The sequence below is a fragment of the Citrus clementina genome, unplaced genomic scaffold, assembly GCF_000493195.1.
Source record: "Citrus clementina cultivar Clemenules unplaced genomic scaffold, Citrus_clementina_v1.0 scaffold_4, whole genome shotgun sequence".
Lineage (NCBI taxonomy): Eukaryota > Viridiplantae > Streptophyta > Magnoliopsida > Sapindales > Rutaceae > Citrus > Citrus x clementina.
In genome coordinates, this window is record NW_006262274.1 from 17,169,934 (window position 1) to 17,196,698 (window position 26,765).

The 26,765-nt window shown below is 36.1% G+C and overlaps 4 protein-coding genes across 7 annotated transcripts; 1 reads left to right on the forward strand and 3 right to left on the reverse strand.

Moving 5' to 3' along the window:
• The first annotated feature begins 900 nt into the window (after positions 1-900).
• Positions 901-4,709, forward strand: LOC18043284. 2 transcript variants are annotated; one of them, XM_006437281.2, is made up of 3 exons: positions 901-1,240; positions 2,950-3,616; positions 3,890-4,709. In XM_006437281.2, the coding sequence occupies exons 2-3, from the start codon at positions 3,009-3,011 to the stop codon at positions 4,569-4,571; spliced, it is 1,290 nt and encodes a 429-aa protein (XP_006437344.1). In that variant the 5' UTR covers positions 901-1,240; positions 2,950-3,008; the 3' UTR covers positions 4,572-4,709. The 2 variants fall into 2 exon arrangements, with proteins under 2 accessions (XP_006437344.1, XP_024041167.1); XM_024185399.1 differs by lacking the exon at positions 901-1,240 and adding an exon at positions 1,256-2,463.
• Positions 4,710-4,855: 146 nt separating this feature from the next.
• On the reverse strand, positions 4,856-7,727 carry LOC18043285 (tubulin-folding cofactor A). The gene is made up of 4 exons (XM_006437282.2): positions 7,595-7,727; positions 7,212-7,370; positions 6,554-6,640; positions 4,856-5,174 (listed from the first exon to the last, which is right to left on the reverse strand). The coding sequence occupies exons 2-4, from the start codon at positions 7,362-7,364 to the stop codon at positions 5,076-5,078; spliced, it is 339 nt and encodes a 112-aa protein (XP_006437345.1). The 5' UTR covers positions 7,365-7,370; positions 7,595-7,727; the 3' UTR covers positions 4,856-5,075.
• A 640-nt stretch (positions 7,728-8,367) lies between these two features.
• LOC112098873 lies at positions 8,368-15,900 on the reverse strand. Its single transcript, XM_024185400.1, has 10 exons — positions 12,835-15,900; positions 12,652-12,731; positions 12,403-12,483; positions 11,263-11,334; positions 11,087-11,189; positions 10,901-10,955; positions 9,946-10,074; positions 9,722-9,839; positions 9,294-9,376; positions 8,368-9,096 (listed from the first exon to the last, which is right to left on the reverse strand). Exons 1-10 carry the CDS (start codon positions 15,731-15,733, stop codon positions 8,676-8,678), a joined length of 4,041 nt encoding a protein of 1,346 aa, XP_024041168.1. The 5' UTR covers positions 15,734-15,900; the 3' UTR covers positions 8,368-8,675.
• On the reverse strand, positions 15,885-25,080 carry LOC18043286. Of its 3 annotated transcripts, XM_024185401.1 has the most exons (17): positions 24,729-25,080; positions 24,271-24,351; positions 23,939-24,076; positions 22,108-22,218; positions 21,959-22,009; positions 21,720-21,820; positions 21,070-21,163; positions 20,188-20,319; positions 19,830-20,090; positions 19,638-19,716; positions 19,285-19,373; positions 19,082-19,165; positions 18,460-18,534; positions 18,273-18,320; positions 17,189-17,284; positions 16,697-16,926; positions 15,885-16,344 (listed from the first exon to the last, which is right to left on the reverse strand). In XM_024185401.1, exons 1-17 carry the CDS (start codon positions 24,891-24,893, stop codon positions 15,903-15,905), a joined length of 2,277 nt encoding a protein of 758 aa, XP_024041169.1. In that variant the 5' UTR covers positions 24,894-25,080; the 3' UTR covers positions 15,885-15,902. The 3 variants fall into 3 exon arrangements, with proteins under 3 accessions (XP_024041169.1, XP_024041170.1, XP_024041171.1); XM_024185402.1 differs by lacking the exon at positions 24,271-24,351; XM_024185403.1 differs by lacking the exons at positions 23,939-24,076; positions 24,271-24,351; positions 24,729-25,080 and having other exon boundaries at positions 21,959-22,016; positions 22,108-22,198.
• Positions 25,081-26,765: the final 1,685 nt, after the last annotated feature.

The window sequence follows — 26,765 nt, forward strand, 5'->3', positions numbered from 1 at the left end:
TAATGATTTCATTAACAACATTTCGTGTTTTAGTTGATTCAATTAATTCGGATGACAATAAGCATAGCGTGGTGCATTTTTCCTGAAAGGACACATGGCATGATACGACAACTTTCATAGTTTTTTATTTTCTTTTTTTATACTTTATTTTTTTCACATAAATAATTATTTTATTTCTCATATAAATAAAAAACATAAAACTAAAAAAGAGATTTGGGTTTAACGGAGATTTTATGATGACCACCATATTTTGATTGCATTTTACTCTCGTTCATTCTTTGTTGTAAGACAAGTTTTAGAGTCCAATAGAATCCACATTGAGCAAATTCATTATATTTAGAAAAAAAAATTAACTTCAATTATGCGTACGAGAGGACTCAAATAATCAAATTCTTAACATCAAGAATGAAGCAAAAAATTACTTATCATTCGACGCGCAAAGAGTATTTTGTTAGTATTACAAACTTAGAAGTTTTTATTTTTTTTTAAAAATATTCAATTCAATTCAAAATAAGCGGAGAATATTATATGTAAAAATGATAATTATAAGAAGAGAAAAAAAAAAAAGAAAAAAGAAAAAGATGAGAGTGAGGAGAGGATGAAGTGAGGCATATGTGTGTTGAAAGCGATATCTTCTCTTAATATCAACCAACCCCACCGTTGTTTCCAGCTGTCTTCACATACTCTCTCTCCTCCTTCTTCAATTCTTCCCTTCATTATTTTATTATTATTATTATTATTATTATGTATTCATAGGCGAAAACAAATAAAATTATTATTATAAAACAACAAACTGTTGTATTATTGCATAATAAAATAGATTTTTAATAATAATAATAATAATAAATAGAAAGAAGAAAATGCATAACTTTCTCCGTCTCTAAATAATAATAATAATAATAATAATAATAATAATAGTAGGAAATCTCGTGATCCGTGCACAGTCTACGTGAAATCCCAGATATGTTTTTTATTCTCACAACTCTCACTTAACATTCTTTTTTAATTAATTCATCTTCTTCAAGCTCTCGGCTTTCTCCTTCTTCTTCTTCTTCCACAAACACACAAACAAATGCGTAGATAAATTAATCTAGATTAAGAAAAATGATGTCTTTGCTTTCTGGGTATTTCGTTTTTGCGGGAATATTTAACAATTTAGGACGATTTCGGCTTTAGCAAAGCTCGGAAACTTCCATTGACAATTGACATAGTTCTGTTTTTCTTTTGTTTTCTTACTCAGGTGGGTTTTGTTTCTTTTCTTTGCTTTTCATACTCTTGTTTGTGCTTTTGGTTTTCTGAATTTTTAATTTTTGTTGAAGAATTATGTACGTGTGTGTATGTTTATTCTAGCTGGGGTAAATTTAGAATTGTTGAAATTAATTCTATGTGGGTTTTGTTCTTACCTTTGAGTTACTTGATGGGTTCAGAGGACATTAGTTTTCTGATTTGGTTGATGGGAAATTTTAAGAAGGAAAGCAAAATTGGAATTGTTTTGAGTTTTGTGACTTTTGTGTCATGAATGAATTTTGGTGGTTGGCGTTTTCAGTTAACTAGATTATTTCACTCTATAATGGTTTCTTATTTAGTTGAGGTCAAATATTGTACTTGAGAAGAACTTGAGGAGAGCAAATTTGAATCGTAATCATCCCTTATATTTACTTTCTTGGCATCAAAATTGAGCTCCTGAATCCTGAGGTTTTTGTTAAGATGTCATGCAAGAAATAATATTGTAGCGAAATGCCTTGTTAGAATCAGTTATTCTTCCGATAGCCCTAATTGAGAAGGAAGTTATATGTAACTGTAGTTTAACCATCTCAAAAGATGCATCAAAGATTTTTTAGCTATTTTCTAGAATCTTGTTGGTTCATTTTGCTCAGAAATAATGACAGCACAATAGCTTCTTGTGTTGGACATTTTAAATTGCATCTTGTCTCCTCTCACCGATGGCAAAATGGAGAGAATAACTTTGGAATAAGAAATATGGTTTTGAATTTGTTTGGTTAGACATAAAGTTCTATGTAGATTGTTGCTGTAACATTTCTAGTCACGAACTCAGAAGTCTGTATAATTTTAATTTATTTCATGTGCGATTCGCTTTGAATATGAGCATTTTAATAGTTAAAATTTAATAATTTTGTTTAAAAACAATTCATGAAATCTAAGGTTTTAGTCTTCCTTGCTTGTTGTTTAAGCAATATCGTTAAACGCCTTCTGGGGGGGTTCTTCTGTTATCGTTATGCTCTGATTGGTGACACTCTAAACTAAAAAGGTGACCCCTCCTTTCTGTCTCACTAGTGCTAAAGCTGAACATCATGCTGTGAAAATTCGGATTCACTTCTATTAGTCTGTTCATTTGTTCCGCCTGAGCTTATTACTTCAGTAGAGAACCTGAAAATAGAATACCCTGCAGAGGCCAATAGCCATGGAGAGCCGTATATTTCTCATGTGCGATTAATTCCATAGGTCTATTTATTAACTCTTCAGCGTATTTTTTATTTTTTTGGTAATATGTACATTTTTCTTTCAAGAAATCAAGATATTGGCAGCTATAGTGAGAGAAATAGGACAATCGGATGAGAGGTGGTGCTGATCGTCTCACCCACTGGCATCTGTGGAGAGCCTGGATATAGAATACCCTTCATAAGCCTATCGCCAGTGAAAGCCACATTGTTTGAGTGTGATCAATTCCTTAGATCAGTTTATTGCCTCTTCAGTATACCTTTTTGTTTTCCAAATTGTATTTCTAATATCTACCTTTTTTTTTGTGGGTGGGGGGGGGGGGGGTGGGTGTCGGGGGGAAGAACTCAATATATTGGCAGCTATAGTTAGAGAAATAAAACCATCAAATGAGAAGTAGTGTTGATCCTTTCACCTATTGATATCCATGTTACTGGTTTGCTTCTCATCTCGTTCTTGACTTAATTATCTTATTTTTTTCTGACTTTCAAGGTTCTTCAGCCGTCCAAGCATATATATTTTGATCCAATGGGGAAAAATTTCTGACAGGAATGGATCCTCAGGCTTTCATCAGGTTGTCAATAGGCTCACTTGGGCTTAGGATTCCTGGATCAGCTTTGAATTCTGCAGAATCTGGAATTCATGCATTCTCTTCTCCATGTTTGTGTGAGATACGTCTTCGAGGTTTCCCAGTGCAAACCACGCAAGTTCCTTTAGTATCCTCACCCGAGGCTCTGCCTGATATTCATAGCATTGCCTCAAGCTTTTATCTTGAAGAATCCGATCTGAAAGCCTTATTGACACCTGGCTGTTTCTATAGCCCTCATGCATATTTGGAGGTGGTTGTTTTCACAGGGAGGAAAGGATTCCACTGTGGTGTCGGCATCAAAAGACATCAGATTGGGACATTTAAGTTGGAGGTGGGTCCTGAATGGGGTGAAGGGAAGCCAATAATTCTTTTTAATGGGTGGATAGGCATTGGAAAAAACAAACAGGAGACCGGAAAACCAGGAGCAGAGCTTCATTTGAAAGTGAAACTGGATCCTGATCCAAGATATGTCTTCCAGTTTGAAGATGTGACAATGTTGAGCCCACAGATAGTTCAGCTCCAAGGCTCCATCAAGCAGCCAATATTTAGCTGCAAATTTAGTCGAGACAGGTGATGTGAACTGTGTCAATTTTTTCCCCCCTCTTATAACCTTGAAATAGCTTTGAAGTAGGCTCGTTCCCTCTGATTGTTTCTACCCTTTTGTTGTCCCATAAAGCTTTATTAAAACTACATTAGTAGCACTACCAACAATAGGAAGTGCTTTATCAGAAATTTTTTGTTAATTATTCTTTGTGGGCTGTGGAACTTAAGTAGAATACCTGTTATTTTTCCAGGCATTAGTTCGTTGTTAATGAAACTTTTGGTAGTTATAATGAATGGCAGGGGGCCACAGGTGGACCTATTGAGCAGTTACTGGTCTGGTTCTGTCGACTGTAACGCTTTGGAGACAGAAAGAAGAGAGAGGAAGGGATGGAAGGTGAAGATACATGATCTCTCTGGCTCGGCTGTTGCAGCAGCCTTCATAACAACTCCATTTGTGCCTTCAACAGGTTGTGATTGGGTTGCTAGGTCCAACCCAGGAGCTTGGTTGATTGTTCGCCCCGATGCATGTAGGGCTGAGAGCTGGCAGCCATGGGGAAAGCTTGAGGCCTGGCGTGAGCGTGGCATCAGAGATTCCGTTTGCTGCCGATTTCACCTCCTGTCTGAAGGCCAGGAAGCTGGCGAGGTTCTCATGTCTGAGATATTGATTAGCGCTGAGAAAGGCGGAGAATTTTTTATCGACACTGACAAACAGTTGAGAACAGCTACTTCTCCAATACCAAGTCCACAAAGCAGTGGAGATTTTTCTGGATTGGGTCCAGTTATAGGTGGTTTTGTGATGTGCTGCAGAGTGCAAGGCGAGGGGAAGAGAAGCAAACCTATGGTGCAACTAGCTATGCGACATGTGACATGCGTGGAGGATGCTGCCATCTTCATGGCTCTTGCAGCCGCTGTTGATCTCAGCATTGAGGCATGCAGACCTTTCCGGAGAAAGCTCCGGAGACGGTCCCACCATTCTTTATGAAAGTAGAGATGAGGTGGTTAATTTCCTTGAAGAAAAGGTGGCTCTAATCTATTTTTCCTTGTGATTGTTGTAACATTTGGAATTGTGTGCAACATCTTCTGGATTGCGTCTTTTCTTCTAAATTTGCCCCACTCATTATGATAAGAGTACAGCTCACTTGATACAAATTACCTTTTTTATTAAAAAAAAATATCAAGCTCGGTTCAATTTCAATCCATGTCCGTTTCAAGAATACTTCCAATCATTTTTTGGCATCGAAAAAAAAAAAAAAAGAAAGGTAAAAATTGGAGATGAAATTTTCTTAGGGAATGCACTAATAATCAGCAAACGTCGACTGCCATTCCAAACCATTGTAGCAGTTAATGTCAAGGAGCCAAATAGAAATGATATCTCCGAAAATAATTCAAGTTCATGTCCTCAGATTGTGACAGGGTTCATAAAGCAATAGAAATAAGCATATCTCTCAAGCACTTTACATTACAACCATTGATAAAAGCCAGGATACTAAGCCTCAGTTGTTTGAAACAACTTTTCGACATCTGCAATAGTGCTTCGAGCATCCTCAATCTCCTGGCCTTCTTGGTTTTCCTCCTCCAACTCAGTCTGAAAAGGGGAAAAAATTGATAAGGCACTTCATGAAAGTTGAAACTCAGATGACCTAATTCAATTGACACAAATCCACACAGATTGGGAAAACCTTCATGTAAGCAGACAGCATAATTTGTAAACCAAATGTCTATATAAACTAAGGGCACGGCATGAGTGGGCAGGATGAGAATAAAAACATGCGGTCTTCTCCCTTAGAACTTGTGAGAAGTGGTGAATTGCTAGCTAATCAACAAGAGTTTGGTCTACTTGGTCGTTGGCTCAAGGTGGATGCCACTCAATCTAGACATCCTAAGTTTGATCCTCCTTGCTCTCCCCTAGTGATGTAGGATAACTATTGGAATGGGATAATTCTAGAACAAAATGGGGACGCTGAAATAAAGTGGTTTCGTTCTGATTGTTTTTTTTTTTTTTGAATTACATGAGACTAATGCTCAGATTACAACTCATATTATATGAGATTTACAACTAATATTTATAATCAGACAATTACTGGGCCTAATTTACATTAATTCTTATGTAGCACTGCCCAGATTTTACCCTCTCTAATATTCGAGGGGTGTCTACTTCACTCACATTTCGAAAGGGAGTAGACTGCCTTCGCTTAATAATTAAGGAAGGAAATAAACCCCTACATGCGTTGTGGGGGTTCGAACCGTTGCGCTCACAGTTGTGAGTGCAAGGTTCTGGCCACTGGGCTAAGGCCCAGTTGGTTTCGTTCTGATTGTTGAACGGTCCAAAGAAGTTAAGAACAGTAACCAGGGCCCAGTGATATAAGATAATTGTCAAATGCTGCAAACTCTCCTAAAGGAAATCTGTACTAGGGATGGTGGTAGGATTGGTTTCAGAGACAAAGGAGCAACTCCTATCCCAAACCTCTAATGTATATTCTACCAAAATATTTAGTCTTGATCTCACTGTGGCAGATATAATATGAATAAATAACCCTGCTAGCGGAGAGGACCACAAGTGTATGTATTTGCTAATTGGAAGTACATTAATGATCTAGATAAAAGCAGTAAATATATCAGGCTGCAGAACATTGCTAGCCCCAAAGCAAGGTGTAAGTGATGCATGCTGCATCCCTAAACAATAGTGGTATGTATTTCATTGTTCAATTATTCATTACTACAGCACTGCCTAGATCATACTCAAAAGAAATTACACCATGGGAATGGTAATTGAATTCAATTCTCATGTTTGTCTTTGACCCACCAAAAAAAAAGAAAAAAAAAACATGGGTTCTGCTTAAGCCAGGGTTTCATAGTACGAGCATCTAATGAGGTAACTTAACAGACCATGATGAAATTATTATGGAAATTACTGGTGTCAAATTCTATGATTGTAAGCACATAAAACACTTGGTGAAAAAATACCAGAGTTGCTTTTAGCTCAGCTAATGCAGACTCTAGGCGCTTCCGGCAATCAGGAATCATCATTCTTGACTCGGCTAGCACATTTTCCTGCCCAGGCACATCAAGAAAAGGAAATGTTTGTATAACTCCACAGGAAAATTCCAATAACCAAGACACCCACACAAACCATAAATCTGAACTCCACAGATCCTAACAACTAAATGTATAACAAAAACAAAGATACAGAAATCCATAAACTCAATTCTTCTCAACAGCTTATCTCACAGCAAACTATGCGTTTCCCTTGCTTAAAATCCCAAAAGAATAACATAATTGAACACAAAGTCGCTACAAAGTACTCCAACCTGACAAACCCCCCCCCCCCCCCCCCAACAAAAAAAAAAAAAGAAGATACCTTTGCACTCATTAACAAAAACCAAGGACCAATTAAACTTTGTCAACTTTAACTCAAAGGAAAAAGGCATTTGCTGCAGTACACGCCCTGAAACAGTCACGATAACACGACTGATGACATCGAACATCAAACAGAATGTGCAACCAAATTATTATTTTCCATGTTAGAAAATCTGCATTCCATGTCACAACTCATGTTTTATAAATAGTTGGCACTCAACAAACAAATGTCACTACTGTTCCAGCAACATAAATAACACAGTACCTGTTGCTTGAGGTCATAAGGGTCAGCTCCTTTCTCCTTCATATCAGCAGTTTTAGCAGCTTCTCTCTCAACTTCTTTCTCATATGAATGCAATTCCTTCACTACGCGTTTGCATGTGCTCGTTTTTATTTTCAAGTTTCTAACTGTTGCCATTTTAACCTATCAAACAAAACCCAAAAAACAAAGAAAAAAAATTAACACCCATCAAAATTTTCAACTTACACAGTTAGATTCTCGTAGGGTTTTATATATAAAAGCAGTCGATTTGGGGAATCAAGATCTTGTCCAAAATGGATCTAAATAAATGCCTGTAAATCAATAACACACAGTTAAAGATAAAAAAAAAAAAGAAGGGAAATGACAAAGCTAGAAAAAGAGTATGCCTTTTGATCCGGTAAAGGAGAAGTTTTGCGTATCAACAACACTTCACAGTTCACAGTGCCCACTCTGTGCGGTCGTTGAAATGAAACTACGAAAGTGCCAACCGAAGGGGAATTGAAAATTAGGTCACGTGCGTCACGTGATTTACCTACGAGATCTCCCAACCAAACTATTGCTTTTTCTTTTTAATAGAAATTCAAAAGAACTTTTATGATAAAAAAAATTAAATATAATTATTATCTAGAAAATAAAATAATTCTTAAATTAACTACACATATTATTTAGAAAATGAATATGAATATGTTTGTATCTCTGTTAGAAAATAGTTTTTTAAAATATATGATAAAATTTTGTAAAAGATTATGATTGCTCATTTTAAAGATCGAGTTATTTATGAAATCATTAAGCATACAGGTGGTCATTGAACTTGGTAGTCTATTAAAAACTATACCTAAGGGTATAATAAGTTCTAGTCGGTTCCGATGTTAATAAAAGCACATTACCAGACCAGCCATTGTTAGTAGAATTCAAATTGTAGTGGGTATATTTTTTTCGAATTTATTATACAAAAAACTTCTAAAAAACTGTAGCGTTACACATTTGTTGTGTAAATAGGAAAAAGGCAACTCTTCGATTTACAAAAATATTTGTTTCAAAAGTCTTCACTACCCATTAAGCTGTACTTTGTTTTTGCATTCAACTCTGTCCTTGTGATTTCCCAATTTAAATGCATCATGAATTGGAAAACCAGTACAAGTTTCTGTGAACATTGCCCTTCATATATGAAATAGTCAGATTTGAACCATCAAATTAAATTCTGTTTCCACTACTTTACAATACATAACTGTAATAAATGTTACACCAACAGACAATATATAAGAAAACATCTGCCGCGAAAGCGCAGATGAAGAAATTTCTTCACTGTGGTAGCTCTCCATTTGAGCTAACTTAAAAATTGACCGTAAATCTTCTCAAAGGCGTCCCAAAAGCTTTAGCAGATTTCTGCATTCCCATTAAATTACAAACATTTCATCCATACACAATCATGCTATTAGATTACTGTAATTCATTTTCACAATTACATCAATGTTTTCTTTCCCACTTCCCTTCACGCCTCCCATCCCTTTCTCTTCGTTCCATTACTTGCCTAGACTTGCTTCCCCTAGATCCATGCCTTTGAGAAGAAACAAACACACCAGACTGTCCGTCAAAAGCAGACACTGATTCTGGATCCCCAATGCTGCCTGTGTCACCTGAATCTCTGCTTCCATCAAAATTTTCTTCGTAACTGCTACCACAATCATCTGACCGGTCACGAGGTTGTAGAATCGTTGGTGTTTGGCCTGAAAATGACCGTGACCCAGAGAGAACAATGGTTGGCATGCCTGCCATGGATGAACTAGAAGTAGAAATTTCAGGCTGCAGGCTGCCAGTACTTGGCCTTGCAGTTCCTTCAGCACTTGATCTTCCATTTTCCCTTTCACGATACCTTTCACGAGGCCGACTGCAAATGAAGATGCCAAAAACACACTCCCAGCCATTAAAATATGCAGGGAAAAATGTATATAAAACAGAATTTATGCCCCATACATATATTGTACTAAAGAGCAAGCTCAAGCAATCTGGAGATGTTGTGCCCTTGATCTAAGAAAAAATCACAAAATATATAAGAACTTTGAGAGGAGTTGTCAAAAGACTTACCCACTATGAGATGAGGAAGAAAAATCACGTCTTGAGGGTCGTAGTCCAGATTCAGCCTGTTCAAGTTCACGCTGAACTTCTCTCTGCAAGCAAAATTGCATCTTATTTTTATAAGCATTCATGAAACAATTGCTAAGGCTCATTCTCTACGTGAGCAAACATCTCCGGAAAAACAGAAAAGCAGAAAAACCGGCAGCATCAAGATGGTCATCCAACAATCCACATGATATGTAGTACATTATGTGCTATTTTACAGTTATGAATGACAACAATAATGGAAACAAAATGAAATTTTTAGAAAATGAATAAATGTTAATGTCAAGCCACACCTCTTCACGCAATAAAAAGAGAAAATAAAACAGTGTCCGAACAAGCAACTAACAGAAGATTTGAGAATATGAAATCCTAAGAGTTGAGAAGGGTATTGCCTGGGTTTGTCGCTCCTTCTCCATATCAAGATTGTGTCGCAGCTCCCTTGATTTTACACATTCAAGCTCCAGCATCCGCTGTCTCTCAATCTCCTTTTCCATCTCAGCAGTCCTTTCCCTGATTACATAAGAAAACAAATAATAGCAGCATATATCTCTTAATCAGCTCTCATGATGTTCCACATCCAAGTTATAAAGATCACAACTAATAGTACAGTACAAACCTATCAAGTTCTTGGAGAAGCTGTTCTTCTCGCAAAGCCGCCTCTTCTAGATATTTTTGACGAGCATGCCTGATTAGAAGTTTCTTTTGCCTGCGGGCCACTATTTCTTCCCGGAGCTTAGACTTCTCTCTGATCACAGCAGAAGATCATTAATTAAGCATTCAGCAGTCTTCGTAACAATCAAGTTTGCCATTTAAGATGAAACAATAGCAGAAATAATATGGTTTAATTTCACTTTTATACTTGTAAATCAGAAACTCCCTAGAATTTGGTGCTAGTCATGAAAAAAATAAGAACAAATACAAGTACCTGTTATTGCTATTTTAGTGAATCTAGAAAGGTACCTTTCCTTTTGTGAACAAATAGGAAGGTGAAAATTTGCTCAAGGTACAACCAGTTTAAATTTGATGGTGTCTTACTTTTTGTGACCTATAAAGTGTACTTGACTGGCTGGTCTTATACACCATCTGGTGCGTTTATCGTCCAGTATGAACCTTTATCTTCAGCAAAGAAAAGCTAGAAGATCATTATCAGTTTTCTTTTCCTAGTTCATACTTCATGCCTTCGGTTGGGCTAATCATCAATTAGATTACTAGATTGTTCAGCAATCCTGACTAGCTTAAAGTTGAAAATGCTGCTAAAAAACACGGCTCCATTGCTGAATGAACAGCATGTTACTATAATATTACTTTGAAATTATTTCACAAGTACAGCAAGCAAAGTTTCCAAGCTACCCATGCTTCAAGTAAGATATCAATACAAGGATGCCAGCTCAAACAAGAACAAATATCATATAACCAGAAATATATCACAAACAAAATATTGATTGATTGGAAATATGAAGAGCCAACAGCTACAGTTACAGGCTTAAAGGTATTTATCTTATGACAAATTCTTCATTTTATTATTGAAGCACAGCAGAAATCTAAAGAAAAGATATATAGCTTATACATACAAGGAAAGAATGCTATCCTTGATTTGCTGAAGACGATTACGATCTTCCACAAATGCTGGACAGGTGAAAGTAGCACAACAGTTAACAAATTTAAATAAAAAAGGATAAGAATACAAGTTTCAGGTTTTTTTTGTGCGTCAATTGAGATGACTGTGAGACGTCCGTATTGTTGAAAGATATTATTACCATCTACAGTAGGAATCTGATCTCCTGTGGAAACTTTTGATGATTCCTGTGTTGCATGTTCCTTTCGGATGATGTCAAGCTCTATTTCTGCTTCCTCTAGTTCCTACAGCATTAAGAGGGAACAAATTATTTAATTGCAGAGCAGCAACAGCATCATAATGGCTGCTCATACTTACCATAGCGTCTTGATCAATATTGCTTGAGAAAAGATCAAAGTAGGACTGAACAGAAGTAAGCTTAGCGATGACCTGTAACAGATAATTTTCCCATTTAACAGAAGATGGAAAGAATTTTCCAAGTTGAAATTTGAAGTGAAAAATAAAAAACAAAATCCTATTACCCATGAAAACAAAACTCACTTACGGAAACAGAAAGCATTAGAGTCTATAAACCAAAAATTCAATAATTTGTTCCAAATCTCTCATTTCTTTTGAGTTTCCATAAAATATCATCTATAACTGCAGATATTTCTCCTTTTTTTACCCTTATTTCTCCCTCTTGCAAATGCGTATGCCCTCCACCAAAGTTCAAAAATTCCAAGACTTTTCTACAGTGGTTACAATTACTTGGTGCATCGTTCTATGCCAAAACCAGATTTCGGAGTTAGTTACATCTTAGTGGGACAATTCCATGAACAATATTTTGTTGTCATAGCTAGGCCTAAGGTAGATTTAAAAATGGCAGCATATGTTTTCCATTGTACAGGTGTGTTAGAGCATTTTGGAGTGTTCAATTCATAGTATCCAGTCTTAAGAAAATAACAATACAAGTGCAAAATTGAAAAGACTAGAGACAGGATGAGACTAAAAAATGCGAAGGCACAGAGACAGAGTATGGACGTTGAAGGAAAGAAGACAATTACATCCTTCAACCAACTTTGGAAAAATTTTGGCCGGAGGGGAGGGGGGGGGGGGGGTGTTGGGTGGGGAGCCTAAGCAGTCAGGGCCCAAAATTAAAAAGGAAAAAAATGAAAACCGAGAGAACACAAAAACTAATTAAGTCTCCCAGAGCAAGACTCAAGATAGTAAAAAACAAAAAATTCACATCTCCAGAAATTACTCTTAAGTTCATCCTAAAGTAAGCATAATTATGATTATTACTGATCTTGAGAACCCAAATTCCTTTTAGATAAATGAAAACCAAACCCCTTCCCACCTGATGTTAGAGAGATTTGAACCCCAAATGTACCATCTCAAGAGTTATATAAGCAGTAGAACTCACCCAGTACCCACACACTTTAAGCATTTATATTTGATGCAGAATGTAAAATGATATCCACTGCAATTTCATGAGATGGCCCTTGTAACATTTCTTACCTGAAGAATTGACTCACGTGTGGTACCAAAATCTGGATCTACTTGTTTTGAGGAATTTGAACAAAGCACCTCTTTGAGGACCTTACAGACAAAACAGTGGTTCAATACAGAAACATAAAAATACTAAAGATCATTTCACCTCCTATCAAGGAGAAAACAAAGATCAAGGAACAAATCTTAGCCAGGATGCTTAATTCTTTCAAGAGCATCCAGCCAAACATGTCTTTAGCACCTGCTATGACAATATACCTCTTTGGCTTCATCTCCTTCATTTCTCAATCTACACAACACTTGGCATGCCTTTCTCTCAAGATCCCCAAGCCTGCCTCCTATAAAAGGACAAACAAGAAATTGAAAGGAAAAAAGGAAGTGAATGCATGCACTCAGAATTTTACCTTGACATTCAAAGTTGTTAACAATAAAACACCATACCAGATTTGGACAACCCCAAGGTTTCTATGTCATTCCAAACACTTTGAGGAATCAATGAAATATCTTCAGCTGGAGAGTATAAACAAGCACCAGCAATGAGTGCCAATGAAAGTTGTAGTAATGGACTATCACACACTGGATGTGCAAGTTTCCCAAAACCATGAAGAACACTATCTGCGGCCGCAAGAAAAGATTGCAGGTGGTTCCTATCACAAGAGGGGATATAATCGACAAGAAGCGCCATAGCACGAGTCCTTAACGGTAAAGATGCATCAGATGATGCCAGCACGACTACTCGATCCCATGTACTTGAAACCAAAAAAGACAAAATCGCCTCAGGGATACAAGATGAAACTAAGCTTGGGGAGACTAACTTATTGGAAAATGAAGAATAATGAGTGACTGATGCTTCATTTATATCTTGACCAACAAATTTACCCAAGTGCTGAAGCGCAATAAACCGTTGCTCAGGTTCAGGATGACCAAGCATAGTACAGAAAAGATCAACCAGAGGAATCTCACACTCTTTATGTCGTTGAATCCCTCTTATATATAATATTGACAACCATTTATCTATCTGTAGGCGCCAAGCAATTTTCGGTGCGTTGGCAGAAAAGCTTTTGATTGCAGAACAAACAGTACCAATGACATTATCGAGCTCAAAACAATGGGGCACTCCAAGTAGACAGTCAAGAAGCACAGATGCAACCTCCCAGCAATGGTTTTCTTGAGATTGTATGATTAATTTGGCAAGTCCTTCGAAGCCAGTTCTCCAATGAACCAGGGACAGATCAGCTGAATTAAATGGCAAAGGATTTTTGCTGTCATTTTCTTCTTCAATATTTGAAGCTATTGAAGATAAGCATCTAGAGTACATAAAACACTCTGCTGATATAACAGTAAGCTTCTTCGCTAGTTGATGATGAAGACTCCCACAGAGCTCAATAGTTGAAAAAAGTTTACCAATGAGAGCCTCCAAGTCTTTAGTAAAGTATTGTATTTCATCTGCAGCTAAACAATAGTTCTTCTGATTCAAGAAGACAGTATCAAAGTTGTTATTGTCCAGCTTTTCAGAATCATTAGTAAGGGAATTGCTGTAAAAGGCATCACTAAGAAACCGTGAACATAAACCTGAGCTACTGTGCCGGGGTGTCCCAATGCTATCATAAAACTGAGGCAACTGAAGAGGGATAAAGCCAAAGACTCTTGAAGTCTGAATTAACAAATCTTTGCAACTTTCCATAAATCTCTGAAATGCACAGAGGTAATCATGGAAAGAAGCTGTTGGCTCAAAACCAGTGAAATCAGCCCATAGTATTAGAGATTCCAACATTTCTTTTCTACGTTGAAAAGATAAATCAAGAAAGACAGAAGCCAGAATAAAAATTATAAGAGCCCGGCTGTATGCCTTATCCGCATAAGTATCTTGGTTCTCATTTTCCTGTCTAATTTTCATTAGCAGCTCATCAAAGCATAGTGACTCAAAATTAAGACAAGATTCATCAGCTAATACTATTTCTTCATCAGAAGCCTTAAGCAATGAATATGAGATGATTGGCTTTAACAGATCCAATATAGATTCAAGAAATGGCACATCACAGTATGGGGCCTGACAGAGAGACACCAGCACTTGCACCACTCTTGGTATCTCGGGCACCATTGCTTCCATGTGCTCAATGACAATGGCTTCAAGTACATAAAGAATGACTGCTTTGGCATTCCTAGCAACAAAACCCTTCAAATAATCAGAACTATTTCGAGTGGTGACTTGGTCTTTCTGAACAAACGGCCATAAGCACAAATCAGAAAACCAGCATAAAATATCAGGCACGACACTAGAAGGAAGTGATCTCAACTGCAATCCAACAGCCTCCAAAATTGTCTCCCCAAATAAATCAAATTGCCTTTTCATATTTGGGAAGAACCTACTGAGTTCAGGGTAGATGATGTGAAAAGACTGATCTTCATGTTTCTGATGAGCCAATTCAAACACTCTAACGCTCGGAGATTGTTTGATTCCTGATCGTTCAATCTTTATATCTTCATGCTTTCGATCAATAACATTATCAACTAGAGAAAGCTCATCAGCAAATATAGAGAGCGAATATGTCAGCTGATAAATATCTGAAACAAGGAAAAGACGATCCTTTATAAATTGTTTTGCAATACGAGATATAGCCATCCAACCAAGAAACCGCACAAGAGCAGAAGCACAGTTAGAGAATGTAGGTATTTTCTGCATCCAGACAGAAGGAGCAATCAAGTTTCCATGTCGAAAACCTTTTTTGTCATTGACAGGAAACTCTGACTCATCATCACCACCACTTGAAGCATTTACCAATCTCTGCAGCAGTATCCACCGTCTTCGTGCCCCGTGTATTTTTTCTGGATTCAACTGCATATTTCCTTCTTTTAACTGGCAATATAAGGATGACAGCATCCCATTAAGGTAATCAGCAGATCCTAATATGATATCAATCACAAGTTCAGGAGCACAATACAGCTTAGTAGCCGAGTGCAAGAAGAACACAAGACAATGCATAAGAATTTCATGCATAGAATGCTGCTCTTTTTGTAACCTCCGGATCAGAAAATTGCACAACAGAGCCTGATTTTGACGAACTAAAGTGACAGCATCCGCAGATTGTATATCAAAGGGAGACAACTTTATGACTTGTTCATCGAAATCTTCTGAAGTGCTTGGATAATGTTCGCCATCTGAAAACTTTTCATGATACTTCTTGTCTAATTCAGCAGCATCAAGAAGCAATTGAAGCACAATTTTGTCTCTCTTCTTTTCAAGATCAGCTACTGTTTCCAAATTACAATTTTTCTTTCCAGAACGTCTCAGCTCCGGAAGTTCAAAACTTCTTGGAACTTTAGGGCCACTAATTTTCATCTGGTCCAAAATATTTGTACTGGCTCTGAACGAGATTACGAAAAATGGATTGACATAGCATTCAGCAGCCAAGAGTAAAGCATCTATAGCAGCATCATGACCTTCAGTGGAAAGCTCATGCTTCAAGTGTAAGTCTGAAGCCAAGCGCCGAAATTCAGATGCCCTAAGCTCAGTCTCTAAAGTTTATCAGTTGAAAAAAATCTGCTTGCAAATTGAAGTAGTCAGCAGCAAAACCAGTGTCTAATGCTACACCATTCTGTAAATTGGCAAGAGTTTTATCCAAGACATTCTTCTGTTCTGAGCTGTAATCCTTATTGTCATAATCTGATACGTGTTTGTCAGGATTGAGAGAAAATTCTGTCAGTCCAATACTCCGCAGCTCTTGTGGAGCAAAAAAAAGGCTGGCATCTTCATTAAGATCATTTTTCACAGCTACATCATGTGTATCATTTTTCATAGCTACATCATGTGTATCTGTCTTTCCATCAAAAGCATCATGAATATCAGGCTTTGTAGAAGATTCATGTTCAATGGTAGTAGTTATTGATGATTTGCAAAGATCAATTTCAGGAGGAAACTGCAAGTGAGGTTCCAATATGGAGAGAAGTACACTGCATCGAGAATTGAATTAAATCATTACAAATAAATACAATAGAACCTTATGTTAATTGATGCTCTCAGCATGCCATAAGACCAACCGAATTTCAAATTATCATATTAAAGGATAGGAAAATTCTAATTTATCCCGTGATTGGTTTATTAATTTTTTGTGCAAGTGAAATACAAATTCTTCATAGTCTCAGAAGCAAGGGTATATAGATAACTTAATAATTATTTCCATAAATTTTATTTTATTATTCACCACTTTATTCTTTGACGAGATGTGAAAATATCCTCAGAGTATCGCCTGAACAAAATGCTACAATAGGACTTTAGTGATGATATGAAAGAGTTATATGATACCTTGGAGCAACTGATCCAAGCCTCCACTCAGATTCTAGCGAAGGAAGAACGGCTGACTTTTGTACTGCTGTCCGGATAACATTGAGAGCAATGTCACAAGATTGCTTCTGCTTCTCTGTGAAAGTGAAAGATGCGTCACCAATTTCTATTGTACTCTTCATCGCAAATATGACAGGATCAAGAAAAGGCTCCAGCATCTCTAAAAGAAAGAGAATTTTGTGCTTCACTTCCTGAAAGGGTCCAATGATTAAATTAATAGCTGTACTTTATACAGTTATGAGCTAAGTGGTAATATGGTTGTAACCAAACTCTCGATAAGATAGTAAGGGCATTTCAATGTGATTCTGAGTTAGTATTTAACATTATCTTCCATAAGCATCACGAAAAAAGGGTGACATTTGCAACATCAGGCTCCTAGATAGTTTTCAATGCTACTCATGAGCAATAAAACCTGAGCTTATAAAACAGTACACCCAAAGCATTCTAGAGCACCTTATACTTTCCGAGTAGATCATCCATGTGCCCAGATAAAGCCAGCATAATGTATTTGAGGGCAGCACGAGCGCGAGTTAAAGAATGACAGGCACCCTGATATGTTCAGAGAACAACAAAACCTTCAATATATTCCATATTCAGATAAATGAGATGAAAAGGGCACTGTTAGAAATATAAGAAATGTTTGTACATGGTGAACATTTTAACCATTTTACAAATACATTAAAATTCTTAATCATTCTAAAGTATCTTCTTCATAAAACTGATATTTAAAAAATTATAAAAAGTAAATAACAAAGGGGTCACCATAACCAAGATTAAGTATAAAATTTCCAGATTCAGTGATCCTACCCATCCTCCCAGCACGCACTGAGATCCAGCAAGTAATTTTAAGTGAGGAATCTCAACGCAGTTTGAAAATACAAATTAAGTTTCTAAGGCCCATTCCAAAGTAACCTCAAAACTGTTGTATAGCTTCTGACTTTCATTTTTTTCCCTTTTTTTTTAAAAATTTCTGGAGCTCTTCAGAATATCTTCACAAGAGACAAAAACAACAAGCAATGAATGATCCATGTATATAGTTCCAGATGAAACTGGTTCGAAGCTAAAATATGTACTCCATTAGTCCTGACCACTAATCAATGATGAAACCAGAAATAAGAACATTCCAAGGTGTTATCATATATATATTTTTTCAAAAAAGGGGATTTTATGCAAAAACTACCAACTAATTCCATTTTCAAACATGCGATTCAGTACGAAATGCTTTTGTATTTTAGAAATAACCCACAAGAAAAGAAAAAGTGTCATGACTTGAGCATGAAAAATCAAGGCAGAAAAGAACCATTGGAGTCTCCAATTGAAATTCAAAACAATTTATCCCTTGAAATAAAATATTACACTTGGCTGAAGAATATATAACAAAGCAGGAAGTATGATCTTCATAACAGTAACCATATCTTATTATCCTTGTTTTGCCCCTCAATTTGCTATTGACAATTTAGGATACAAAAGAAGGTTGAACAGTAGAGAATCCTTTTACTTTAATGGAACAATAAAGAACATATAAATGTCGACACACCTGGATAGTGCCCAAAAGGTCCTCCACAAGCTCCACAATCAGATCAACCTGTACATAATCAGCGGCATAACTGAGAAATCAGAAAAGAAATAAATTAATAAAAAGTAAAAGCAAACCGAGTACACACTAGTATTCCACCTCCAAACCACACTACATAAAACTTTAATAAGATCTGCCCCATACCAACCTTTGCTACCACATGAGAGATCCAAGAAGCTAATGCACCTGAACACAGATCAATTAGAACACATGCAGCCTTAGCCTGCACAAACATAAAATGAAGCTGTTGGCATCCGCATTAAGGAATATTATTTTATGAGGTCAAAATTCGTAGTAAGATATTAAAGATGCTTTTTCTGTAAAGAAAACTTAAAGGATTATACCCTCTAGTCAGTTACAGCTTACTATATTGCCTTTTTTCTATGCCTTCCCTAACATTGGATGCAAGTTTTAGGCAACCAAATGACTATCAGAAGAAGAATTCATCTGAAGAGAGGAAACTTTCATTTTGAGATGGCATGAAACTTCACATAAAGTATCACATCAATTTACATCAGTGGACAACGAACCAACATATGCAATAGGATAATATCCCTCCCTGTATGTCTGTGCATTGTGCGTGCGCTTGTGTGAACATGCATGCATGTGGGTACTTGTATGAACAGAAATCAGGAGAGATGTGAATATTCTATCCCCAGAGACACAGACACACACACACACACACACACACACACACAGAGGTGGCATACACCTCTTGAAAACAAAAGATGGGAAGTTACTACAACTGAGATCAAGGGAGAGGGACAAACATGTGATGGTGAAAACGATGACAAATAGCCAGCACAAGCATGAAGAAGAGGTTGGTACAGTGATGAAGACGATGTCACAACAATCTGCAATTAGAAAACACACCAATGAGCAGAATGATGATATAACAAAAAAAGTAAAACAAAAATCATATAAAACTAAGAAAGTTGAAGGAAAAAAGAAAGCATTAAAAATCAAATGCAACCTGAGATAGGGCTTGCTGCACAAAAGGTTGTTTCCATTGAGAAAAACTGTCATCAACATTATCAAGACTGCTCATAGAAGGCCGAAGTGCTAAAACATATGAAGAAGTTAAAAAAAAAATGTCAGACATATTCAATGAACGAAGCTCAAAGGAATTCAATTTTGACCATGATATTTCAACAAAACATTTAAATGCTATCAGCCACAACAACATTCTGGCATAACTTCTACGCCACAAAGGAATAACACTTCAAACGGAAATTTATCTCTTGATCAGCATCGAGGAGCTATGTTAGTAAAAGATATGTGATTCATCACCATTCTGAAAAGGACGGCTAGCACTAGACACTCAACCTGGAAGCAATGCTTGTACTAGTGGTAGTGCAGACCAGAAGTCAACAGAACTCCCTGCTAATTTGCTGCAAAGAAGGGGCTGTAAGAAACACAAAGTTCCTATGTAAATGGATCAAGAAATGCACAGGAATAGACATCACAAAAAGCACAATGTTTAAGGAATATTATATTTCCAATACTGATGAAATCAACCTGTGATGCACAAGCGTAAAGAACATGTAAAATCCCTTCTTCCACAGCCCCTACATCCAAGATGCTAAGAATGCTAGAGTCCCAGATATCATCAGGTAGTTGAAATTCTTCTCCAAACAAGTTTGAATAATCGACTAAAGGAACTGGGTTGGAAACTTCATATTTTGCTGTCTCATCAAGGTCAGATGGAGCAACACTGGAAGGCATTGATGCTTCTTGCACTAGCACAGGATCTATAAGCTTCTGCAAAACTCTAGAAGCCTGAAGTAATGGGACATTACATAACCACGTTCAGAATTTAAAGGCTAAAAGCTGAAAATTATCCTGCAAAGCACAGTAGAGAAGATAGATGCATTACCTTTCTGCAAATAGTTCCTAGGTCAGCATCTTTATATGCCTTTCTAAGCAGCACAAAAATTGCATCAGGACGAAATGCCATTGAACTGGACGTGGATGATATAAAAGGCAACATCCCGCGTGATCTCCTTGGCTGCCATGACAAAGCAAAATTAAAGCAAACAGGTTGAGTTGCTAACATCTCCAAACTTATACAGTTTATGTATGTAAATCCAAAAGCCACTCAGATATTGAATTCTTTGAAACTGTAGAATCAGTAGTGAAATAAGACAAAATAATATTGAAATCAATCAGATGTTCCATCCAGCCCCAACAATCAATGTGTCATAAGATTATCACTCACTTTGTCACCAAGTCACCTTTTCCCTTAAGTTGAAATTGCAACTTTAAATTTCTTAAATTACCATATGGCTAATAAAGAAGACTACTAGAAAAGATCAACAATTTTTGGGAAACAAATAAATGAAAAAAATGATATTTATATTATTGAGCATAGACATGAAAAGCAATCTGTTATAGCAAGTTTTAGAAAGTTAAAGATGATTCATTTAAAAAAGAAAGAGAATAATAACATTCTTTTAAGAAACTATTAAAGTTTATTAACAAAAGCAAAGTTTAAGAATTACTAACGTTAACAACTTTTACACAAGTATGGAGGCACCAAAATCGAAAACCAACGACAAAAATTCAAGTAATCCGGAATGAAAAGAAACACAGGAATTCTATTCATTTTCAAAGAAAAAACAAAAATTTAACCATCCAAGTCACCAGGCATCTGCACATGCAGAACATGGTGGAGGAGGTAGTCATGAAGGAAATGCAAAAGAAGAGATCCATTCCAAATCGAAAGCAAAAATAGTCTGGATGACAAGTACGACAATACCTCAAAGTTAGAGGAAACAGTTAAGGCTGATGATGCCTGACTGCTCTTAGAAACTTCAGAATCAGATACATTGCTGGAAGATCTAGCTGTTTCTCTGTAGTATCAATACAATGTTAAGCATCAAGATTACATTAATATGGTGTATATATGCAGAAAAAAAATTAACAAAATTACCTCTAGATAAACAAGACAGACAAATCTACTCAAGGACAAAAAAACAACAATATCACTGATGACAGGAAATTAAAGTATGCAAGTATGAAGCTGTCACTATTGTCCTTGAGGGATGGGATAGTAACTAGTTAAATCTAGAGATTGACATGCCATGCAACTGCAAAGAGATGATGGCCTACTGTGCAATAGTAACTTCTTGGGGAAAAAATGGAAATAAAGAAAATAGCTGATCCAATGGCTTGGTAAAAAGTGGAGAATGTCATAGTGAAGTTCAATAAAAGACAGAAAGGTATGGAAAGCTTTTGAAAAAAAAAAAAAATAGTCCTTCATCCAGAACATTTCTTGATGCGATTTCAAAACATTAAGCAAGTATGGCAATCTTTACAACTGGCAGTCAAAAAATAAAAAAATCCACGGACACTAATACTGGGAAAGAGCCTGCACGAAAAAAATATATAGAAATGGAGTAAACTAACCTTTCCTTCACAACATGAAGTATCGGGTAAAATGGACCAGAAAGCATAGCTAGAAAACGCAAATTAGATTCAGCAGCATCTAAGAAGCTGGAAAGATCCACCTACACCGTGACAAAACATGAAGCTCACAATGATGATACTAAAGCAGAGAGAGAAAAGAAGGGGAAAAAAGGGAAACTAAAAGGAAAATTACCAAAAAAGAAAGAAAAGGTTTCACCAAAATGAGAAAACAAGTATACCTCAAGTTGAGGAAGAAACACATGCAACCGATTTGTCATGTCTTGAAGCAACTACAAACTAAAAAGCATCAGACAGCAAAGAAATATAAAAAATCAAAGTAGCAAAAACAGCAATGGATTAAAATGTCAGTATTAGTGATAAGCTCAACCTGAAGATGCATATCCTGGGCATCTTGTTTGTGCGACATAATGTGTGGTAATAAGTGATTAACAACTGGCTGGAACTCTGGTTCAAGACCAGTCACAGTTACCCCGATCAACTGTAAAGAAGATTGTGTTTAGTTTACAATTAAAACAAAGAAGAAGAAAAAAAGGGTACAAACAGAAGCATCCTAAAGTTTGAAAGCACATGCAAAGGGTTTGTACATTATAAATCATACACACAAAGGTGACAAATTTCAATTCTGAAAAATAAAGGTGCAGTCATCTTATTTGATAAGGAAAATAAAATAAGAGCGGTGTTCTAGCCTCTACAAAAGTAAAACAAACGTAGGAAAAATCCTTTTGCCCAGACCCACCAACAATTGAATTTGTCAAACCAAGCACTTAAACTGCTTAATGTTTACAATTCAACTTGGATGAACAAGTACAATCCAAAATATTCACATTCCATGTAACTGCAAGGAAGAAAGTAGTATGACCTCTGAAATCAATTTCACAAGAAAAAACTTGCTAACCTAATGGAAGGCGACGGTCACAAATGAATTGTTTCTCTACAGGTGATGACAAGAACTTTACTTAAAATGCCAACAACAATATGGAGGAGGACTCCTGCCAGAATGAATACCTAGATTGTCAAACTTGGGGTGTTTTAGATACAAAATCAAGGAATCAACACAAAGTAATCAATTTGACCTTCCTACATCTTCAATGACAGCAGAACAGCAAAATAGCTAGAATAGAAGTTGAGAAACTATTAGTTCGCCTAGAGGATAAAACATTGTTGTCCAATAAAATGGGAAGTACATAGAATGCAGCCAATGGAAATAATAAGCAACTAAGCAAGTGGTGAGTTTAAGTTACAAATCTTCGTCATACATAAACAACAAGAAATTTATCAGTTTATATTGGCAGATGGAGATCTAAAGTCCAGACACAGAAGCCTGCTGCAGAGGTGTCAGCTCATAAAATTCTTAGATTGAACATTCATTAAAGTAGTGCTTTAATAATATAATTATGCATGGGTCCTCAACACGAATCTTGATTACGCCGAACTACATTGCAATCAATACATTACCATACCTTTGAAGAACTTGGGGTGCTATCCATCTTCCCAAAAGAGACAATGAAAGCAATCATCATTGCTGCAATTATAAAAGCACCTAGGTTCCTAAATGACTAAAGGCCTATGAGTTTGCTAGAAATAAGTATACTATCACTGCCAACATCCACTTCCTGGATGCTGACCATCATCAGAAGAGAAACAGGACCTCGGTCATCGAAGTGTAATAGGAGATTATAAATTCTGTATAAAATTAGATCATTACGACTTGCAAAGTGCATCAAACATAAACGGAAAAGTGACAAATAAACCGGAAGAAGGGAAGAAGGATATGCATACACAAGTATACAGGATCTGCATGTATCTAGTTTCTTTAATGGAAGCTGTAATTTAGGCAGACACAATTTGTCTTACAATAATGGTACTCAAGCATATAAGAATTGTAAAGGATTTCCATGTAGATGTTACTTGCTTTCTGACCTTATAAAGCATTTGATTTGGTATAACTTAGTCATGAAAAACATAACTTAGAAAGAGTTGGAACGCCAATCCTGCACCACGGATTTTTCTACAAATGTCTACAAATAATCAACAAAACTTTACAATAGAAACTTTATCCTAGTGTACAATTCACTACATCAGTTGAAGTTTGCCACATCAGTAGACCACATATATTTGTTAGACCTATGCACAATAAAGCTATAGCGCAGAACACCCAAGTCTGGATCAGAAAAGACATAAAAGTCATCATATATTACCTGAATGAAAAAAACAGCTATAGGATTTCCACGTAAACAAGATATCCGCACGTAACGACATGGAGTGTAGTTCATAGGGTATATCATATCGCGACGAGGTGCTTCACAGCGTGGGCGAACCTTTACAAATGCCTCTGGCTGGTAAAAAAAGGGCCAGTAAAACATAAGATATACTTTGCGAACAAAAAATACATACATTTTAAGTAATATCAAGTCCGTAAATTTACTGCTAATCATGGTTACGCACATCTAATATTAGAAGCTATTGTCTCAACTAACAATAAAAGGTTCAAGGATTGTAAAAAGAGAAAAGTCTTTAGTTCAATCAGAACCTTGTAACGTAAGCCAACAGAAATTTCCCATTCAAGAACAGACTTGTTATAGATGCGTATATGTGATAATAAACATGGTTCCTGCAAACAAGAAAAAAGCAATGAGGTACAAAATCACAATCTAATATAATGAACCTGAAACACCAATGCCATTTATTTGGTCCCACTTTTGTAGCTGTTGTATTACTGCTTAATTTAGAGAGCATTGCCGCTTACGGAAAATTTACAGATTTTTAGGTTTCTCCAATTTCCAAGCACATCGAAAGTCTAAGACAACCTGTAAGTTGCTTAACACATAGTTCCTCAAAATTTCCCCAACTTGTTAAAAATTATTAGATGAAAAAGAATCAAAATTCTAAAATTGGTAATTTTTTTTTCTTAGGCCGTCATCACAGGCACAAATCACTATAGCAATTATGCACATATATATAAGTGTATAGAGAGAGAGAGAGAGTTACGTCGAGTTCCAGTAAGATCCACTCTTTGGTGTTGGTAGCGGTCGACCAGTGTGTGCGGAGGTCGGTGTCGAGAACGAAAGCGGCCTTTTGCGACGGCGATTCTCTCGACATTCCTTTAACTTTGTAAGGCAAAGGTTTCACTCGAGGCTCCAATTCTATCTCCATCTCTCTCTTATCTTATCTTCTACTTCTTCTTATTTAATTCAATTTCTAGGGTTGATTTCGAATGAGGAATTGCAAGGGCTCTGATTGAATCTCTGAAGTTCCTTGAGCTCTTAAGCTCCAAGAACTGAGAAATCTGTCTCTGAAATTGAAGAAGAACAATATAGAAACGAAATGGAGTTGGTCTGGATATTGGGCTCCATTTTGGGCTCATTTTAGGCCCAATTCTGAGATTCGGTTAATAAGTAGCATTTTTGTTTGGTTGCTAAGGGTAATTTTCAGCTCCCTCCCTTGAAGTTTGGGGTCGTTTCATTTTGATAAAAAATATTCGTGTATTTCCAATGTCCTCCGTTGCCATTTGGATGCTATTTTATATAGTGAGTATTCGAAGGCAATCCAGTAATTTTATGTTAAATACATTTAAAATTTAAACAAACTTAACCATTTTCCATCCACAGTGCGAGATATGTATGTCTAATATTCAATGTCTAATGAAGAAAGCAATCTATTATTCATTAGTTATTCAATGGCTTTTCTTCTCACTAAACAAAGCCAAAGACAACAAAGAAAATTGAAGACCTCATCTTAAATCCCTAGCAATGCGATGAACAAGTTTCACATCGACCGTGAGAAGACAACGATGAGCTAGACGAAATCTACTTTTAGGAATGAATGATGCAAGATTGTGAGCTAAGAGAATTCTTCTCTAGCAACAGACGAACCACCTCTTTAGAAAGGAGCTCCAGGTGAGGTAATCACCAACATCTCATTGCATGTTGTTATATATGTTGTTTTTTTAAAATTTGAAATAAAAATCGTAACTGGGTTTTTTATGAGCTTTGTGAGGATCACTGTTGATACTATTGGGGGGGTTTGTCTTTCTTCTTCGACTTTACTATTTTTCTAGAAGCCAACAATGATGCTAAATAATTTGTTACAATTATATTTAATTAGTCGGGCTGAATTTCCAGTACATTGCAAATATTTTTTCTTTTTAATTTTAATGAGGTTGAATTTAAAGAAAGATTATGGTGTTGAAATATTTGTGTTCTTCGGGATAACAAAAGAGTTAGAATACTTTTTAATGTGTTTGGTATTTAGGAAAATATAATGCGGGTTAAAAATCTTAGCAAAATGCAAAAAAAGAGAAAATTTTGTTGAGAGAAATAAGAGAGGTTTCTAGTTTATTATGTAGTTGGAAAATCGCAATTGCCAAATACAAAAATACTATTGATTTGACATTACAGAAGAAGCATGTATGAGCTATAATGGTAAAGATGAATCAAATGAAGATGTTAACTGCTGTGACAAATTAACGTTTTAATTTGACTGAAAGGCCAGCTTAATGCCAACTCATTTACAACATAACATTCATTTAGTTGTTCATGCTTTATGTGTTGTTTAGGGGTGGACAAACCCAATTCAACTCAATTGACCAAACCCAACCCAATTTAACTCAATTAAATTTTGACGGATTTGAGTGGATTATTATGGGTCAATTAGGTCAATTTTTTTGAATCCAATCAACAATTGGGTTGGGTTGGGTTAATTATGATGAACTCATGTAACCCAACCCAACCCACATAAATAATAATAATAAAAATATGATAAGTTTCAATTGTAAAATCCTAAAAATCGAAACGGCTAATCTATTTTTTATCTTCTTTTTATTCTTTTATAAAAGAGATTATTTTGTTCTTGTATCTATTACTCTAAACTCTAACTCCAAAACTGAAATTACTCTCTTAAATCTCAATTCTCAATCAACTAAGGTACTTTTCTGATGTATTCATTCTATTTTCTTTTAGTTTTCTTTATCAAATGCTAGAAAATGAATAAAATTTTCATAATATAAAATTTTTATATTTTATTTCA

Coding starts and splice junctions, on each gene's coding strand:
- LOC18043284 (XM_006437281.2), top strand. CDS start 3,009: ATGGATCCTCAGGCTTTCATCAGGTTGTCAATAGGCTCACTTGGGCTT. Junction 3,617..3,889: donor TGCAAATTTAGTCGAGACAG/GTGATGTGAACT, acceptor AATGAATGGCAG/GGGGCCACAGGTGGACCTAT.
- LOC18043285 (XM_006437282.2), bottom strand. CDS start 7,364: ATGGCAACAGTTAGAAACTTGAAAATAAAAACGAGCACATGCAAACGC. Junction 6,641..7,211: donor CTTATGACCTCAAGCAACAG/GTACTGTGTTAT, acceptor GTGCCTGGGCAG/GAAAATGTGCTAGCCGAGTC. Junction 5,175..6,553: donor CTGAGCTAAAAGCAACTCTG/GTATTTTTTCAC, acceptor TCCCCTTTTCAG/ACTGAGTTGGAGGAGGAAAA.
- LOC112098873 (XM_024185400.1), bottom strand. CDS start 15,733: ATGAAAATTAGTGGCCCTAAAGTTCCAAGAAGTTTTGAACTTCCGGAG. Junction 10,956..11,086: donor TCAGATTCCTACTGTAGATG/GTAATAATATCT, acceptor TCACCTGTCCAG/CATTTGTGGAAGATCGTAAT. Junction 9,097..9,293: donor TCTTCCTCATCTCATAGTGG/GTAAGTCTTTTG, acceptor CTTCATTTGCAG/TCGGCCTCGTGAAAGGTATC.
- LOC18043286 (XM_024185401.1), bottom strand. CDS start 24,893: ATGGAGATAGAATTGGAGCCTCGAGTGAAACCTTTGCCTTACAAAGTT. Junction 22,219..23,938: donor TAGCTGTTTTTTTCATTCAG/GTAATATATGAT, acceptor TCTTCTTTACAG/TTGATCGGGGTAACTGTGAC. Junction 18,535..19,081: donor CATCGTTTTCACCATCACAT/GTTTGTCCCTCT, acceptor ATGTTTGTGCAG/GCTAAGGCTGCATGTGTTCT.